The following is a 17,395-nucleotide window of genomic DNA, read 5'->3' as shown; positions in this document are numbered from 1 at the left end:
AACTTTATGGCCAGCCTTGTGTTGCCCCACTTTTCTTTGAAATCTTGCTGTTTTAGGGATATTTAAGTCCTTCTTTAATTGAACCAGAAAACCTCAGAGAACTGAAATAACATGAACAATGAATTCTCTAGCTGCTGTGCAAGAAAAGCAAGTAGGGATGGAAAGAGTACAAAGGCAGGGAGAAAGAGAATTTAAGGCAACTACATGCTAATGATAAGCCACCATGAAGGGTTTCTAAATGTAAGATAAAAATTAATGATGATAAGAGATGCTGAGTTATACCTTAGTCATGGTGATAGACTACTATTTATTTCAGAATACTATAAAAAAGCAAAGTAAGAGTTACTATAGTATAATCACAATTATGTATAAAAATGAAAAGGGTATTGGGAGTATAGGTAGCATTCTTCTCCTTTTTATTTTCTGTGTTTTCTAAATTTTATTAAGCATTTATTATTTTAGAATAAAAATAATTTATTTGAAAACAAGATTGTGCTGTCAGGTTGCTCTAAAAATAGTCTAAAATTAATGGCCTGCTAATGTCTTTTGAATTTGTTACTGATATTTGTATAGTTCCAAAAAGGACTTGAGACAGTTTACCAAAAAATAATAAAAATCCAACCAAACAAAAACACCAACCAGAAATGATGAAACACAGCAAATTCACTAAAAAGAGGAGAGGAAAACAAGTACTAAGCAACAAGGAAAGTACAGAATACAACAGCTGAATATGTAGATTAAAGAGGTATCACAAAACTTAAAACCAAGAGAAGAAGACTGTTTCCACAGCTTTAAAAATTTAAAGAATCAAAGAGACTTGTTCTTGTTTAGGTCTAGATATTGTGACCACTTTCTTTTAATATAAAAGGAAATCAACAGCACACCAGCTGTTGGCAATGACTATGTATGCTGACAAAAGCTATTGTGTAGATTACTCAGTTAAGTTAGCTAAATATCAGTAAAGGCTTCTAGGAAAAAACATGCAACATCTTCACAACCTATAAGAAATCACACAAAGATTTCTTTTTTTTTTTGAGACGGAGTCTCGCTCTGTTGCCCAGGCTGGAGTGCAGTGGCGCAATCTCGGCTCACTGCAAGCTCCGCCTCCCGGGTTCAAGCTATTCTCCTGCCTCAGCCTCTCCGAGTAGCTAGGACTACAGGCGCCCGCCACCACACCCGGCTAATTTTTTTTTTGTATTTTTAGTAGAGACGGGGTTTCACCGTGGTCTCTATCTCCTGACCTTGTGATCCGCCCACCTCGGCCTCCCAAAGTGCTGGGATTACAAGCGTGAGCCACTGCGCCCGGCCAAAGATTTCTAATAGAAGAAACAAATACACCAAAAAAGCGTCAGCATTATCAGTCATCACGGAAATGTCATTGTGGCATCAACCAGAATGGCTAAAATTAAAAAGGCAGGCTGGGCACAGTGGCTCATGCCTGTAATCCTAACACTTTGGGAGGTCAAGGTGGGTGAATTGCTCGAGCCTGGGTGCTCGAGACCAGCCTGGGCAACATGGCGAAACCCCATCACTGCAAAAAATACAAAAAATTAGCCGGGAGTGGTGATGCATGCCTGTAGTTTCAGCTACTTGGGAGGCTGAGGTGAGTGGGAGGGTTGAGGCTGAGCCAAGGGAGGTTGAGGCTGCAGTAAGCTGTGATTATGGGTCTGGCTGTCAGCCTGGGAGACAGAGTGAGACCATGTACCCAAAAAAAAAAAAAAAAAAAGATTGACAATAGTAAATATTGGAGAATAGGCCAGGTATGGTGGCTCATGCTGTCATCCCAGCACTTTGGGAGGCCAAGGCACATGGATTGTCTGAGGTCAGGAGTTTGAGGCCAGCCTGGGCAACAGTTTGTAGGGACAGGCAAATCCCTGTACCTACAAAAAATACCAAAATTAGCCAGGCATGATGATGGGTGCCTATAGTCCCAGCTACTCAGGAGGAGGCTGGGGTGGGAAGATGGCTTGAGCCTGGGAGGTAGAGATTGCAGTGAGTGGAGATGGTGCCACTGTACTCCAGCCTGGGCAACAGAGCCGGACCTTGTCTCAAAATGAATGAATGAGTGTTGGAGAGCAGGAAGACCACCCTTAGATCATTGGGGAAAAGACAAAATGGTAGAACCACTTTAGAAACTGGCATTTTCATAAAATGTTAAACATACATCTACCCTGTGACTCAGCAATTCTACTCCGAAGATAAATTAAATCATATAACCACCCAAAGCAGTATTCAGCAAAAAATAATAACTAAAGCCTGGAAACTGTATTGGTACCTATTTATAGAAGAATGAATAAACAGACTATGGTCTATTGATACACTGCAATGGAGTACTACTTAAAAAGCACTGGTATACATAACAATGTGGAAAAATTGCAAAAACAAGCCAGACACAAAAGACATTCTGTATGATTCCACTTATATGAAGTTCTAGAATAGGCAAAACTGATTTCTGGTAATAGAAATCAGATCAATGGTTGCTTCTGCAGGGAGTGGGGTACAATAACTGGGAAGAAATATGAAGAAACTTTCTTGGGTGACAGAAACAGTGCATGAATAGGGTGTGGGTTGTACAAATATATGTATTTGTCAAAACTGATCAAACTATACCCTTAAGGGCTGAGAATTTCAGAGTATCTAAATTATCCCTTAATTTAAAAAAAACGAAGTTAGCTTAATAGTTGATAACTTTTAGTTCCTAAGTACTGTTTACTAAAGGAAGACACATCTTTTAGGTTTGACATTTGTAGGAGGCAAGGCTAGTGTTTTGTAACAAATCTTAAATAACCTAACATATTCTTGCCCCTGTAAAGAGGGCTTCAGCAGGCATTGCTAGGATTTTTTTCTCAGAAAACCATCATTCTTTTTAAACACTTTCACAAAAACTGAAGTCCGGCCGGGCGCGGTGGCTCACGCTTGTAATCCCAGCACTTTGGGAGGCCGAGGCGGGCGGATCACGAGGTCAGGAGATCGAGACCACGGTGAAACCCCGTCTCTACCAAAAATACAAAAAATTAGCCAGGCGTGGTGGCGGGCGCCTGTAGTCCCAGCTACTCGGAGAGGCTGAGGCAGGAGAATGGCGTGAACCCGGGAGGCGGAGGTTGCAGTGAGCCGAGCTCACCCCACTGCACTCCGGCCCGGGAGACAGCGCCAGCCTCAAAAAAAAAAAAAAAAACTGAAGTCCAAGGACCAGAACTACAGATTTATATACTGTTAGACAAGAAAATGTGATCTTGGCCTATGTGTGGGGAAAGAAAGCTCATTAATGTCTCAACCAAATTTAGTTATTTTAAGAGTTATACTTTCAATAAAGTTGTAAATTCAGTGAACAATCCATAAAGACCTTGATTCAGATGAATCTCATATAAAAGGTTTTGTAGTTTGGCTCAAACACATGGTCAAGGCATCATAGTCACGGCTGTATATTTAAGTCACAAATTCAGATGATAAGCCTGAATTATTAAGTAGTAGCAAATATCAAAATATCTAATATCTTGGGTTGTGGAAAATGGAAACGGAGAAAAAAGTATCTATGATCAGACTTCAGATCATGTAACGAAATCAAAGTACATTAGTAAGGAATTCATTTGGTACTGTTAAACTTACTTGATTACTGGAGGCAATGAATCAAGTCTAGTCTCTGGGCTCCAAGCTATGCCATCGACCCTGACTCCATGGTGAAATGTTCGAAGTGTTTTATACTGAATGCCTTCAACGTCTGCTTCTTCTTCCTAAGCATACACAGTAAATATTTTAATAAGTAATGAGAACGAACAATATAATATTCTGTATTTCATTATAATGAATTTATCAGGAGGTTATGTTTATGCTTTTGAAAAGTTCAAAAGCAAATTACATATTACGATTTAACTAGTTCATTGAATTAAAAAAAAAAAATCCAAAGTTGTCTAAGCCTCACAAAATAACTCTCTAAGGCAACTAGAAACAAATAGTAAACATGTTCTACTTTATCTTAGGAGGCATTTCATAATAAGTTCAATGAAAATGGACTGCTTGGTCAGGCATGTTGGCTCACGTCTATAATCCCAACACTTTGCGGGGCTGAGGTGGAAGGATCGCTTGAGCTCTGGAGTCTGAGACCAGACTGGGCAACATAGTGAGACCTGTGTCTACGTTATAAAAAAAGAAAACAAAGAAAATGGAATGCTCTAAAGAATCAAGATATTCTAGGTAAATGAATTACCAGAACTGGATCATCTACTGACAATATTTAAAAAATACACTGAACATTCTCACTACATGGAAAATACTTTGGGACCTTACAAAGACCTCAAAGTCTTTATAATCAGTGTCAATGATTTTCATGTAGTGTTACATGTGGCATTATATGTGTGTAAGATGCTACAAATAATTCATCTGAACTATTATTGTTTATGAATAGTGAATATGTAATAAATAATCTGGCTAATGTAGTTTTAGATATTTGATTCTGGGAATAAATGCTTAATAAAGTTGGCTTATTTATCCAGTTCAGCCCTACTAAAATGATTTCAGTTTATCCTCATGGGAAGGTGAGAAAAAAAATAACTTTAGAAGTCAAGCCATCTGTCATTGGCAATGGAGACAATAACCTGAAAAGTTCTCCCATTACAACACTGCAAAAATTCAAATACAGACAAGCAAACGACTACCAAGGTATGCAGCTGTTATAAGGGCATCTGCCCACATGCAATGATTTAAAGCTTCAGTTTGCAAGAGAGAAGAGACAAATCCTAGTGCCTGCACAAGGAAGGATGCCAGATCAGAGATCTCTGCATAGATCCAGGGCCCTTAAGGGGGAAGCAGGAAAAAACAGACAAACAAAAAGAAACCCCTGCCATGCAAAATACCTACCATGAGTAAGGGAAGGATACTTAGGGGGCCTCAAAAGAATTGCTAATGTTCCTTTTCTTAAACTAGGCAGCAGGTATATAGGGATCCATCTTATTATTCTTTATGCCTTTATGGATAACACATTTTTTATAAGCATTAAAATACTGCTCAGCACCATGGGAAAGGTAAAAAAGAAAAAAACGATAAAAAAATTTTGCAATTTTAAAAATAAGTAAATCATCGTTCTGTTATTTAAATCAATACCTGAACTGGGTCTAGAGACTAAAGGCCAAATTTTCGCGACAAACTTGTCCAAGGAATCTTCTGTGCTAACTACAGTTATTTTTTTATAAAAGTGTATGGGATTATAAAGTATCAGGGAAAAAATCCAGCAGGTGAAACTTGATATTTAATGAAATACGTATGTCTATATTGATAGGAATTACTTGAAGGCCTGATCTAAGAATTCCATTCACCCAGAATCTAAATGCAAAGTTTTATAATGTATACTCGAATGAAATCCAAGTAGATATACTGATTTTTCTAGGATAGCCTGTGGGATCCCAGTAAAGTCATTTCACAAATATACTACCCATCTTTCTCTACATAATTCAGATACCCTTTGAAAATAACTTCAAATTTCAGGTGAACTTAAGAGTTAACACCAAAAAGTTTTTCCATAAATGAAAGAAAAGACATACACTTATCAAGGAAAGAAAAACACTCAAATTTTACTACTTCATAATTTGTGTGTATAATAGTTGTATAGCTAACAGCCAGATATGCCAAGACAGCAGCCACTAAGCAATTTTAAAATAAGTTTAGGAGCCTAATCATAGCTGACTTCACAGTTTGGATTACATCTATTTTTCCAAACTTGACAAATCGGCCTCTTAAAAATGAAGTTTTTACATGTAAATACACATCATCTTGCTACTGTAACAATATTGTTGACAATCAGGTCCTTTAATTTGTTACCCAAATCACATATGGAATTACTGGGTGGTCATGGGGATAAAGAAATCTCAGGGACTGTATAGCCTGGGCTTTTTGTTTTACGAGTGAAACCTTTTTTCCTGGCAGCACTGTTTGCCACTGAGCCAACTAAAAGGCCAGGGTGTGTGTGTGGTATAGGCAGAGACAAATGCTATTTTGGATTTAGTTTGGGGTATAAGCAGAATTGTATAAGCAGGAAATTAAGATACTTTGGAAAACCTGCTATAATACAAATGATTATACAAGGTTTCGGCATATTTGAGGTTGGGGCAAAGCCAGGTTGATGGAAGGGCTATTATAAGGGTTTGAAACTAGCAGGCCTTCCCCCACACCCATTTAAGGCCAAATACAGAATTTCAGTTAGTCAAGACTGTGAAGTTTCTCTAGTTCAATTCTTTCCCCCCAATGCTTGAATCCCTAGGAGAGCATCTGAAAAAAAGAGTTTACACAACCCCTCTGAACACTTCCAGTGACAGGGAACTAGCTATTTCTTTGGGAAGTTTATTCAATTGGGGGATTGCTCTAATTATTGGAAGAGTTCTTAACGTTAAGCCAAAATCTGTTTCCATGTAAATTCTACTCATTATTCCACGTTCCATCTCTGGAACCACACCAAGTCAGTCTAACTTAATGATGGCAAATATCTGGCCATAGTTGATCTCCTCTAGGTGAACACACACTAAGCAGAAGATTCAGCCTCAGCCTGAAAGCATTATACGCAACAACTCTGTCCATTCAAATAGAGATGACAAATAACATAAAATCCATTTACCATTCTGAGTCTAATACCTCTTTCACAGTTTTAAACATTTAGATACTACCCTGAAATTTGTATTAAAATACATTATCTTCTCTGAATCATAATATACTGCTGAGAACTAAAGAGTATTATTATTATATTAAAGATTATTGTCAATTTACAGAGGAAGATGCAGAGAGAACCGTGCTGTCTGATATGGTAGCCACTAGCCACACAGGACCTTATGAAGCACATGAAATGTGGCTAGTTCTATTTGATACGTGTACACTTTAAAAAGTGTAAAATACATAGCAGATTTCTAAGTCTATTCAAGGGGTCTTCATTAGTGAATTGAGGCCTCTAGTAGAACTAGAATGAGAACACTGATTTAGGCAAGCATATATGTTCATGCTCCTCTGCCCTTTAACAAAGGTTTTTACAGCAGTTTTCTTATTGCACTGCTTTATATTTAAATATTTCCTTAAGGATACGGTCCTTGCTTTTTTCATGTCTTGGCACCCAGTATGCACTTAATGAAAATTTGACAAATACATGACACCAGTTAACAGTACTATCTTTCATAAGCTCGTATGTCCATCATAATCAAAGGGACAGCATGAGATTCTGAAAAATGCTTTGTTGAAATTCAAATTCACTATATCTACAACATTTTCTAAACAGCCTTAAAATAAGGATTATCTTTCTGTCAGGAATGTGGAAATCTCTCCACTTAATTTACCTTTACTTAGTTTTCTCTTAAGACAAGAGGCATGAAACTGGGTGCAATGGAACTTGAAGGTTCTAGGACAACAGAATAGTAATGATGTTTAACAGTGTTTAGTTAGATAAAAAATAACTTCAAAGAAAAGCAATAATTTATTTTGAAATGGACTTACTTAATTGTATTTCCAATGTCTGGTGCAGAATATAATTTGTGTTTACTATTGTCCAAATTAATAAAACTCTAATTTTTCCTTAGTAATTTGGGCATGAGACCTACATTGCTAATCTCACAGGTATGAGGGTAACTGAGACAATACATGGGACCATAAACTGTAACAGAACACAAATGTTTATACTAGTTCTTTTTTCTCATGTTGTCATTTTCCTTCTTTCTCCCATCTTCTCCCTCTCTCATCTTTGCCTTTCTCTTTTCCTAATTTGTTCTCCACTGACTTCCAACATTTCTTGATCATAAATGAGATAAACATTTTCCAGTGTTTGCGAATACAATTTTATGTTTAGTTATTAATTTTAAAAGTAATGAAGTAAAAATTAGTTTTACCTGTAGGAGGCTGCTTTACTCTTTTGTGCATTGGTGGCTTGCATTAGAGAAATGGTTTTTCCTCAGTCTTTTTCAAGTATGTAACATTGTCTTAATCATATGACTTTTTATGATCCTAAACCATGTCCATGTAAGTCAGGCTAAGGTCATATTTAGTCTAAAAGCTATTAATTTCTACTCCCACCCAAACAGATGGTACGAAATAGGCTACGAGATGTCATATTCTACTCAGACAGCAACAAACTGAAACTTTTAATTCATACTTCCTCTTAAATATGACTATATTCCAATTTGTAAAGCTTTATATATTTATTGTGCTATAAAATGCCAAATTGCATTTTTGATGTCAGAATACTGTAAGATACAGAATTGCCGCTGGACGTGGTGGCTCACACCTGTAATCCCAGCACTTTGGGAAGCTGAGGCGGGCGGATCACGAGGTCAGTTCAAGACCAGCCTGACCAACATGGTGAAACCCTATCTCTACTAAAAATACAAAAAAGTTAGCTGGGCATGGTGGCACGTGCCTGTAATCCCAGCTACTCAGCAGGCTGAGGCAGGATAATTGCTTGAACTCGGGAGGCAGAGGTTGCAGTGAGCAGAGATCGCACCAATGCACTCCAGCCTGGGTGACAGAGTGAGACTCCGTCTCAAAACAAAACAAAAGAAAAACTGAATTGCCTTCTCAGTAAAGGAGGAAATAACATTTATAATAACTATCACTTTAGTGATAGTTATTTTAAATCTTTGAAAATTGGACACTTCCAAATTACCGCATTCATTATAATTTGAGAAATACAGTTCTATTAATAATATTCTGCTAGGCCAGGCAGGGTAGTGCACACCTGTAATCCCAGCACTTTGGGAGGCCAAGGTAGGCAAATGACTTGAGGTCAGGCATTCAAGACCAGTCTAGCCAACATCATGAAACTCCCTACTAAAAATACAAAAATTAGCTGGGTGTGGTGGTGCATGCCTGTAATCCCAGCTACTTGGGAAGCTGAGGCAGGAGAATCAATTGAACCCAGGAGATGAAGGTTGTAGTGAGCCGAGGTTGACCTCCAGCCTGGGTGACCAAGCAAAACTCTATCTCAAAAAAAAAATAATAGAAATAATAATAATATTCTGATAGACAAAGGATTAACCAGATAGTCCTGAGGGTTGAACCTTCATTCTTCCAAGTCTCTCTTACATGTAAAACTAGCTTTCCTCTGAGAAAACATGGTTTATGTTCACCACAAAGCAATCTTACTTTGGTGATTAAATCTGAGAGTGTTACCACTGCCCGTATCAATGACAACTAAAACATACATATGGATTACAATGTTGTCAGATGCCCTCTTGGAATTTTACATATACTAAAATTCAAGCATTATTTTCCTCATGTTTACAGGAGAGGCTAAATATCTTATTCAAGGTCTCATAGCTAGTAAGAAGTAAGTAAAGCAGGAGTAAACATGTAGGCATTCTAGTTCTAGAATTCATGCTCTTAATGGCTATGCTTAACTGTCTGCTCAATTAATATGACTCCATACTCTGCATACTTTAGATGCACAAAAAGTATGACAGCATACTAATAGGAAAACTGAATATTATAAAAGCTATAAAATCTCCTGGAAGATTGTTTTTCAGGCTCTCAATATTAGCTGGTTTCGTATGTCAAAGCAGGATGTAGAAAAACCGTAATTAATTGGATCTCATTTATACTGTTTTTTTCCTGTACATACCAATGTTCAGTTAATCATAGCCTTCAATTATCAGAATATCCCATTAATGATCATGAGGCAAAAGTGAAGCCTCATACTATTCTTTTTCACTATCTATATAATGTTTACATAAATCTCAGGCACATAACTGGGAACATCTTTCTTTATGGGTCTTCTTACCTTTTTTTTTTTTTTTTAACATTCAAACTCAATATACTTTCAAAGTTTAGATTTGGTTTGTGTAAGTTCTCTTATTAATGAAATATGTTCACTGTCATTCGGTGCAGTTTTGTAGACTAACCTGAAATGTACACGTGCCAATGACCACATAATTATTGCCACCATATGCAATTAGGTTTCCTGAATCCCCATTCTCAAAGGGATTAAATTCTACCACATGCACATAATCTTCACAATCCACAGTGTAGGCAGCATTTCTTGAGGCATCTTGCTTCATCTTGAATGTCAAAATTCAAGCAGTTGTGAAAATAGCCTTCTACTGGACAAGGTCACGAAACTGTGGATTACAGCACAGGTACAATTACAATGGCCAAAGTGTTAGTTATTCAGCAAATGCATCAAAATAAGGTTGTGGTGTTACAATGAGACAGAAAGCTCAAAAGAAACATTTAAAGTACTTATCAAGGGACAGAAACTACAGGAAAAATATTAAATCTAGTTATTAATGGTTCCACATTTGCTCCACAGCTCTTTCCCATATCTGTGATTCTAGCAGACAATATAACACGGCAAAGTTCTGTTTAGATTATCTAAAACAAATAGCATTTCATCTGAAGATGGAATCATTTTAATAGCAAATATGTTAATAAAAATTAATAACTTTTATGAACCACTATTTGTAGGTGCCATATTAAGCATTTTACTGACATGATCACATCTGGTATCTGTACAAATCTAAAGGCAGGTACTACCTCTGTTCTCCATTTTGTAGATGAAGAAACTGAGGCTTCAGTAGGTTAACTAATTTGCCAAGCTCACAAGCAGGGCCAGGATTTGGAAGACTTCATTGTGTGTGGAGAGCCAGCGCTAATGAAGAAAAAAACAGCCTCTTGGCTTGAAGGAGACCACAGTTTGGGGATAGTTATGACTCAACGTGAAAAGGGCTATAATATAAACAGATACAAAAAACTGGATCTGTTGTAAGGAGTGCCAAAATGTGTGATATAACAATAATGTTTAGGGGGCTGGGGGGAGGGAGAGCATCAGGATAAATAGCTAATGCATGTGGAGCTTAATACCTAGGTGATGGGTTGATAGGTGCAGCAAACCACCATAGCACACGTTTACTTTTGTAATAAACCTGCACTTCCTGCACAGGTATCCCGGAACTTAAAATAAAATTTAAAATAATAATATTCTTAAAACTAGACACAAGACCTTGACCTGCTAGGGACTAGTGTGCACTCTGGAAGTAGCGTTCCCACATGAGAATTATGGGTTTTAGAGTTTTTGGTTTTTTAAAAAATTCGACACAAGGATTGTCCTGAAAACAGTTGGACTCAGTAACAAACATATCAAGCACCTTAAGAGTATCTACTGAGAATAAGATGAGTCCCACCTCGAGACGCTTATAAACTAGTAACCTTAGGAATTGACATCCGGGACTGGAGACTTTTGAAGGGTGACCAGCAAGTGTTACGGACACGGAGGCAGAGAGGTATAGAAGTGCAAGAGATTCGAGGTCACGAAATTGTTCCGTCCCCACACCTACTGCTCATTAAAGCAGTGCCCAGGGCCTCACCGTACACGTTGGGCAGGACTTGCCCCTGTAAAACTACAAGGGCAGAGAAGAAGGGAGGGAACAAGATAAGTCTCTGCAATGAGCCCCGACACCTCTCCCCGGGCCAGGCGAGTTCCTCAAGACCCCGCTCCCACCTCCCGGGGCCCGAGGTGGGAAGGAAGAACTCCCGGGGATAGAGTGGCAAGGCTGGGCGGCCGGCAGAAAAGCATCGCGGCCTCCCAGGCTCCCAGCTGGATACGCACCGCAGAGCGCCGGGAACCGACCAGAGGTAAGCTGGTCTTCCTTGGGGGCTGCCGCGACGCGCTCTGGCTCTGCTTCCGGGTCGGAGGGCGAGCGCAGCGATTGGCTCCCGGGGCCTCCCGCGAGGTTTGAAATGTATTCAGCGGCGACTGCGGCGGCCGCGGGAGGGACTTCCGTGGGGGATCCTTCTGCACACTCAAGAGTACGTCTTCGGGTCTACCCCTAACCAGGTAAGTCTCGCGTCTGCACTACCTGCCCTGTCGCATTTTTAAGTGGTGATTCAAGCTGTGGCTTTTGAGGGTGTTTTGCACTGTAATATCTCGGTCGTAGCAAAGTGCCGTGGGACCGAGGTATTATGGTGCAGTGACTTCACGCTCGAGCCTGGTTGGGCCTGGGGGCTGTAGGCGGAGTTCACAGTATCTAACGAAGGAGCTGGAAGGTCCTGAGGGTTCGTCTGCAGCTTGGAAGACAGGCCCATAGAGGCCTGCTTAACTTCCGTTAGTTAGGCAGGAAACCTGGGCTCTAGTCCCACTGTGTACACAGACTCCAATTCCTCAACTTTCTCCTACTTCTGATTAATTACAGCCTCCCAAGGAATCTTTGGGACTTGCACTCTAACACTGATAATGATGTTGAGTGCAGTTTTTTAATTGAGCACCTACTAAATGCCTGGCACTATGTGGGTTATGTACTCGTTTCATTAACGTCTCATTCTGAGGTAGGAATTCCCTTCCTGGTTTTGCAGGTGAAGAAACTTATGCTCATTAGAGATTTTAAATACCGAAGGACTACAGGTCATAAAGGGGGAGCCTGGAAGTGATATCTGACTCGAAAGGGTAGTTCTTTCAACCATTTCACACTGCCTGTCCAGTGACAATTTTCTGTCTTACAGTTTTTGCTCTAGAGCAGCTAGAGCTTTTTAAAAAATCCAATTTTTTAAAAACAAGTGTTATCGCTGCTGCCTTTGGCTACTGTTTTTTTGTATAGTGCAGCCTGCCATTCAGAGTGCTTGCATATTTACTGTCCCATTGACTTCTCACAAGGGACTGGAAGGCAAATATTTCTGTGTGATGATGCCTTCACCTAGGCAACCACGTGTAAGGCTTATGGCATAGGCTCCCACAGCCAGCTAGCTACAGGAAGAGCTGGGACTAGACCAGGGGTTGGCAAACTAGCTGTGCTGCCTGTTTTTGTGCAGCCAACTCCTGAGCTAAGAATGAGTCTTACATGTTTATATGGTTGGGGGAAAAATAAAAAAAATAATGTTTTGTGATGTGTAAAAATTACATGAAATTCAAATTTCAGTGTCCATAAAAAAAGTTTTATTGGAGCACAGCTATGCTCATTTGTTTGTTTATGTATGTCCGTGGCTATTTTCACACTAGAAGGTCGAAGTGAGTAGTTGCGCATGCCTCAAATATTTACTGTTTGTTCCTTTAGAAAAAGTTAGCTGATCCCTGAATGAGACTCTTGGTTTTCTGTCACCCTAGTAATGCTCTTTTTTTTTTTTTTTTTTTTTTTTTTTTTTGTGACGGAATCTCACTCTGTCACCTAGGCTGGAGTGCAGTAGTGCTATCTTGGCTCACTGCAACCTCCGCCTCCCTGGTTCAAGCTATTCTCCTGTCTGTCTCAGCCTCCCGAGTAGCTGGGGTTACAGGCACATACCACCACACCCAGCTAATTTATAGTAGACAGGGTTTCACCATGTTGGCCAGGCTGGTCTTGAACTCCTAACCTTAGGTGAGCCTCAGCTTCCCAAAGTGCTGGGATTACAAGTGTGAACCACTATGCCCAGGCAATGCTCTTTTACTTTTAACTAAAAACAACTTAGAAACTCATAATGCATGATAATAGCTAATGTGCTTTTATACATGCCAGGCACTGTTCTAAAAGCTTTACTTGTGTTTATGTTGTTTACTTATAAAACCCTATGGGATAGGGTTTTCATTTTCATTGTGAGGAAGCTGAGGCAGGGAAAGGTGATGTAACTTGGCCAAGATCTTGCAGCCAGTAAGTGGTGGAGCCACATTTCAGAATGGCCTAATTCCCAAATGAGTCTTCATTCATAGCAATCAAATCTCATAATACTACCTTTAAATCATACTAGTAAGTAATTTACTCCTAAAAATGTATTTCAGGCAAAGTGACCATGTCACTGAAGCTGACACTTCTTCACTTTTTTTTCTTTCAAGAGATGAGGGTGATATTTTGAACAGAAATACAGCTCTTAGCTATTTACTAGGATTTGCATTTATGTAAATAATTAATCTCTGATCTTCTACCTGTATCTTTAAGTTGCATCATAGATTGTGTCTGTAATTTAATTATATTGCAAGTGGTATATATCTTTGTTCTTGATTATACAAACCAAAGTAAACATCTAGGATTCTGTTTATGCCACATAAAAATAGAAGAAATGGATAGCAGGAGTCAGGAAATGGAATAAGTACAGGAAAATACCCAAAATAAGATGATGGGCATGTGAGTATGTTGAGACTTGAGTACTTAAAGTAGGAAAAAAATTTTAGCAGGCATGTCTGTAAACTAAGAGAAAGGGATTGGATGCCTTATGTAGTCTTGGGTATATGAAACATTGGCACTACCTCAAGTTATTTTGAAAGGCTTTTGTGTGCATCAGGAGAAGTTATTTAACATGATGCTTTAAGAACACAGCTTATAGAGTTAGACATCTTAAGTTTATGCTGTTTGTCCACTTACAAGCTGAGTGACATGGAGGGTATTAGGTAAAATGAGGGTAATAACAGACCTGTCTTATTGGACACTTATGAGAATTGAGTGAGGTAATCAACATTAAGCTTTTGAAAAGTATCTCCACCAAGTAAGCTCCTAAATATTAGTTATTTTATTGGTTATGTAGTATGGTGTAACAAATCATTTCGAAAGATAAGGTTTTAAAATAAGCATTTCCTTATGATTCTGTGGATCAGCAGTTTGGGTGGGACACTGCTAGGTGATACTCTAGTGGTCATACAGGACACAATTCCTCCAGTAACAGGTTGTGACAACACATGTGAAATGTCTACCAGGGAAGCTTATTAAAGACTTAGTGCCCAGGGTTTTTATTGGGGTCTAAATGCAAAGGCATCCACTGTCTGACATGTACCAAAATTCCAGACTTGCAAGTGTTTAGCACAAACTATATTGTTTGTATGAACAGTTTAGCACAGTGAACCACTCTTACTGGAAATGCTCCTGAAATCTAAGTTCCCGAACTGGACTCCAGCTTCAAAGGATAGCATTCAGGCCTATTGTATTACTTCTGCACACACCACTTAAGGCCTAAGCTCAGAACTCCTACAGCGTCATTCTTGCCACATTCTGTTGGTTAAATCAAGTCACAAGGCTGGTCCAAATTCAAATGGGTAGAAAAATAGGCCACCTCTTTTGGGACAGTGTAGGATGAGAGGAAACTGGCTTTTTAGGTTTTTTCTTTTTTTTTTTTTCAATTTATCAGATATTACCTATCTCAAAACAAATATGTATATATATTTAAATACAGCTTTAATTAGGTATATTTGTAATTATAAGTTTGCAGTAAATTTGCATGTCTGTTTTTGTGTGAATTTTCAGAATTGAAGGCTGCATTTTGTTCTTTCAAAAGGTTTGGCTTAAGAAACCAAAGGGGAGGGAAATATGATTGCACAGAAATTGTATTATTTTGTTTTCCTAAATTTAATTAAAAGCAATCTTGGTAAATATGAAATGACCTCTCATTTACTATATATGTTTCTCTATCTGTGCTTGCCTATACATGTTAAATGTTAATTTCCAGTTAACATAAGGTACTTTAACTTTGTATTCTGTCCTACTTTAAGATAATGGCTGTGTTTAATCAGAAGTCTGTCTTGGATATGATTAAAGAGTTTCGAAAGAATTGGCGTACTCTTTGTAACTCTGAGAGAACTACTCTTTGTGGTGCAGACTCCATGCTCTTGGCATTGCAGCTTTCTATGGCAGAGAACAACAAACAGGTTGGTAAACTATATTTGGGTTAACTTGTTTTTTTAAAGCAAAATTTCATTGCTGCCCATTTGAATAAACTTAAGCTTAAGAATATTAATTTCTTTACATTGTGTGCCCTTCTATGATAATACACCATTTTCACAAATGCCTCTGTGTATCTGTGTCAGAATGTTACGATTGAATTTGAAATGAATTATTTCAAAATTAAGCTCTTCATATGTATGATTATACACGGGACGTGCACATTTGATGTTTAATAGGAAGACTTAGGATAAACATGTAACTATCATTGTGGTCAAATTATTTTTATTTAATAAGACTTTCTTTGTTCCCTAAACTTTTAAAAACTACTGGCTCTTGTACCCCAATCCTGGAAATTCTCCTAATCTGCACTGAGATGCTGGAAAGTGCCTTTAAAAAATTTCCACAAAGTGATTCTTACTTAGGTAGCTTCAGCCAAACTAGTGTTTGGAATTAAGCCCTAGCTAGAGGACTAGAGGTGTTCAGATGAGAGAAAGATGAATGTAGGATAGAGTGGTAAAGAAAGGCTTTGTGATATTAGATAGATTTTAGATAAAGGAAGAGAAGGCTATAGAGGATGGATGATAAGGAAAGTCACTTCAGAAGAAGGGTTCAGGGGAATCAAAGTCATGGTTTGAGTTTGGTAAAGATACTGGCTTGACTAGAGAAAAGGATTTTTGAAGGGTAGAATTAGCTTCAATGGGTTTATTGGGCTAGATATTGAAATGACATTCTGATGAGTTATTTGAATTTTATATGTCAGTAGTTTCCAGATGTTTAGATGCCATAGACCAGTAAAATTTCTAAAAAATTATTAGACACTGACAGATTTTAACCATTTCTCATTTTTGCAAATAAGGCTATTGAGAAAAAATAGTTACTATATATTATGATCATCATTTTGAAAAAGGAAGGATATTTTGACACTTAAAAATTAAAAAGTATAAAATCTTAAAACAGGGATAGTGTTTTCTACCCATGAATAGTTGGCAGTTTTGCATATTTTAAACAATGCATGTTAAGATAAATTTTGAATCTCTAAAACAATGACAAAATGTTATTTTACTTTATTTTATGTAGTCATTTTTTGAACAAATACTGAGTTTTTACTGTGTGTTAGACATCATTGTAAAAATTGGGAATACAGTAATGAAAGAAGTCTCTGTTCTTTTTTTTTTTTTTTTTTTTTTTTTTTGAGACGGAGTCTCGCTCTGTCACCCAGGCTGGAGTGCAGTGGCGCAATCTCGGCTCACTGCAAGCTCCGCCTCCTGAGTTCACGCCATTCTCCTGCCTCAGCCTCTCCGAGTAGCTGGGACTACAGGCGCCCGCCACCACGCCCGGCTAATTTTTTGTATTTTTAGTAGAGACGGGGTTTCACCGTGGTCTCGATCTCCTGACCTCGTGATCTGCCCGCCTCGGCCTCCCAAAGTGCTGGGATTACAAGCGTGAGCCACCGCGCCCGGCCTGAAGTCTCTGTTCTTATAGAGTGAACCTTCTAGAGAGAGATAGCTAGTACTGTAAGATATTTAGTCTTTTAGGACATAATAAATGATATTAATAATAGTGTTATTAATATGTACATAATAAACATACAGAAAAGAATAAAACAGATACAACTAAGGAATATGCAGAGTTTGGGGTAAAAGGGTTGTTGGAATTTAAAATAGGGTGGTCAGGGAAGCCCTCACCTGGAAACTACCATTTGAGCAAAGATTTGAAAGAGGGGAAGGCATTAGCCATGGGGATTTTTATGGGAAGGGATTACCTCAGGCAAAGAGAGGAGCAGGTGTAGCGGCCATGAGGTGGGACTATGCCTGGAATGTTAAAAG

The 17,395-nt window shown here is 38.5% G+C and overlaps 2 protein-coding genes across 7 annotated transcripts in view; one reads left to right on the top strand and one right to left on the bottom strand.

Annotated features, from left to right (window-relative positions):
- The window catches only part of NUP37 (nucleoporin 37), a 46,120-nt gene extending 34,494 nt beyond the window's left edge, over positions 1 to 11,626 (bottom strand). The window contains exons 1-4 of one of the 3 annotated variants that reach the window (XM_032168874.1): positions 11,564 to 11,606; positions 11,322 to 11,354; positions 9,861 to 10,076; positions 3,607 to 3,731 (exon numbers count right to left, since the gene is read on the bottom strand). In XM_032168874.1, coding sequence (XP_032024765.1) covers positions 3,607 to 3,731; positions 9,861 to 10,016 — 281 coding nt within the window. In that variant the 5' untranslated portion in view covers positions 10,017 to 10,076; positions 11,322 to 11,354; positions 11,564 to 11,606. The other 2 variants (XM_032168873.2, XM_032168875.1) reach the window with 2 other exon arrangements.
- A 70-nt stretch (positions 11,627 to 11,696) lies between these two features.
- PARPBP (PARP1 binding protein) overlaps positions 11,697 to 17,395 on the top strand; it is an 80,346-nt gene continuing 74,647 nt past the window's right edge. For 3 of the 4 annotated variants that reach the window (XR_009209171.1, XM_032168871.2, XM_032168870.2), the window contains exons 1-2: positions 11,697 to 11,791; positions 15,398 to 15,553. Coding sequence is in view for 2 of the 4 variants with exons in the window: in XM_032168871.2 (XP_032024762.1) it covers positions 15,401 to 15,553 (153 nt within the window). In the remaining 2 variants the exon portion in view is untranslated. Of the gene's footprint in view, positions 11,792 to 15,397; positions 15,554 to 17,395 lie in introns of those variants that run through there. The other variant, XM_032168872.2, reaches the window with a different exon arrangement.

This window comes from Hylobates moloch, unplaced genomic scaffold, assembly GCF_009828535.3.
Source record: "Hylobates moloch isolate HMO894 unplaced genomic scaffold, HMol_V3 SCAFFOLD_12, whole genome shotgun sequence".
Lineage (NCBI taxonomy): Eukaryota > Metazoa > Chordata > Mammalia > Primates > Hylobatidae > Hylobates > Hylobates moloch.
Note: the sequence above shows the minus strand (reverse complement) of the source record. Positions and strands in the feature narration are given on the sequence as shown.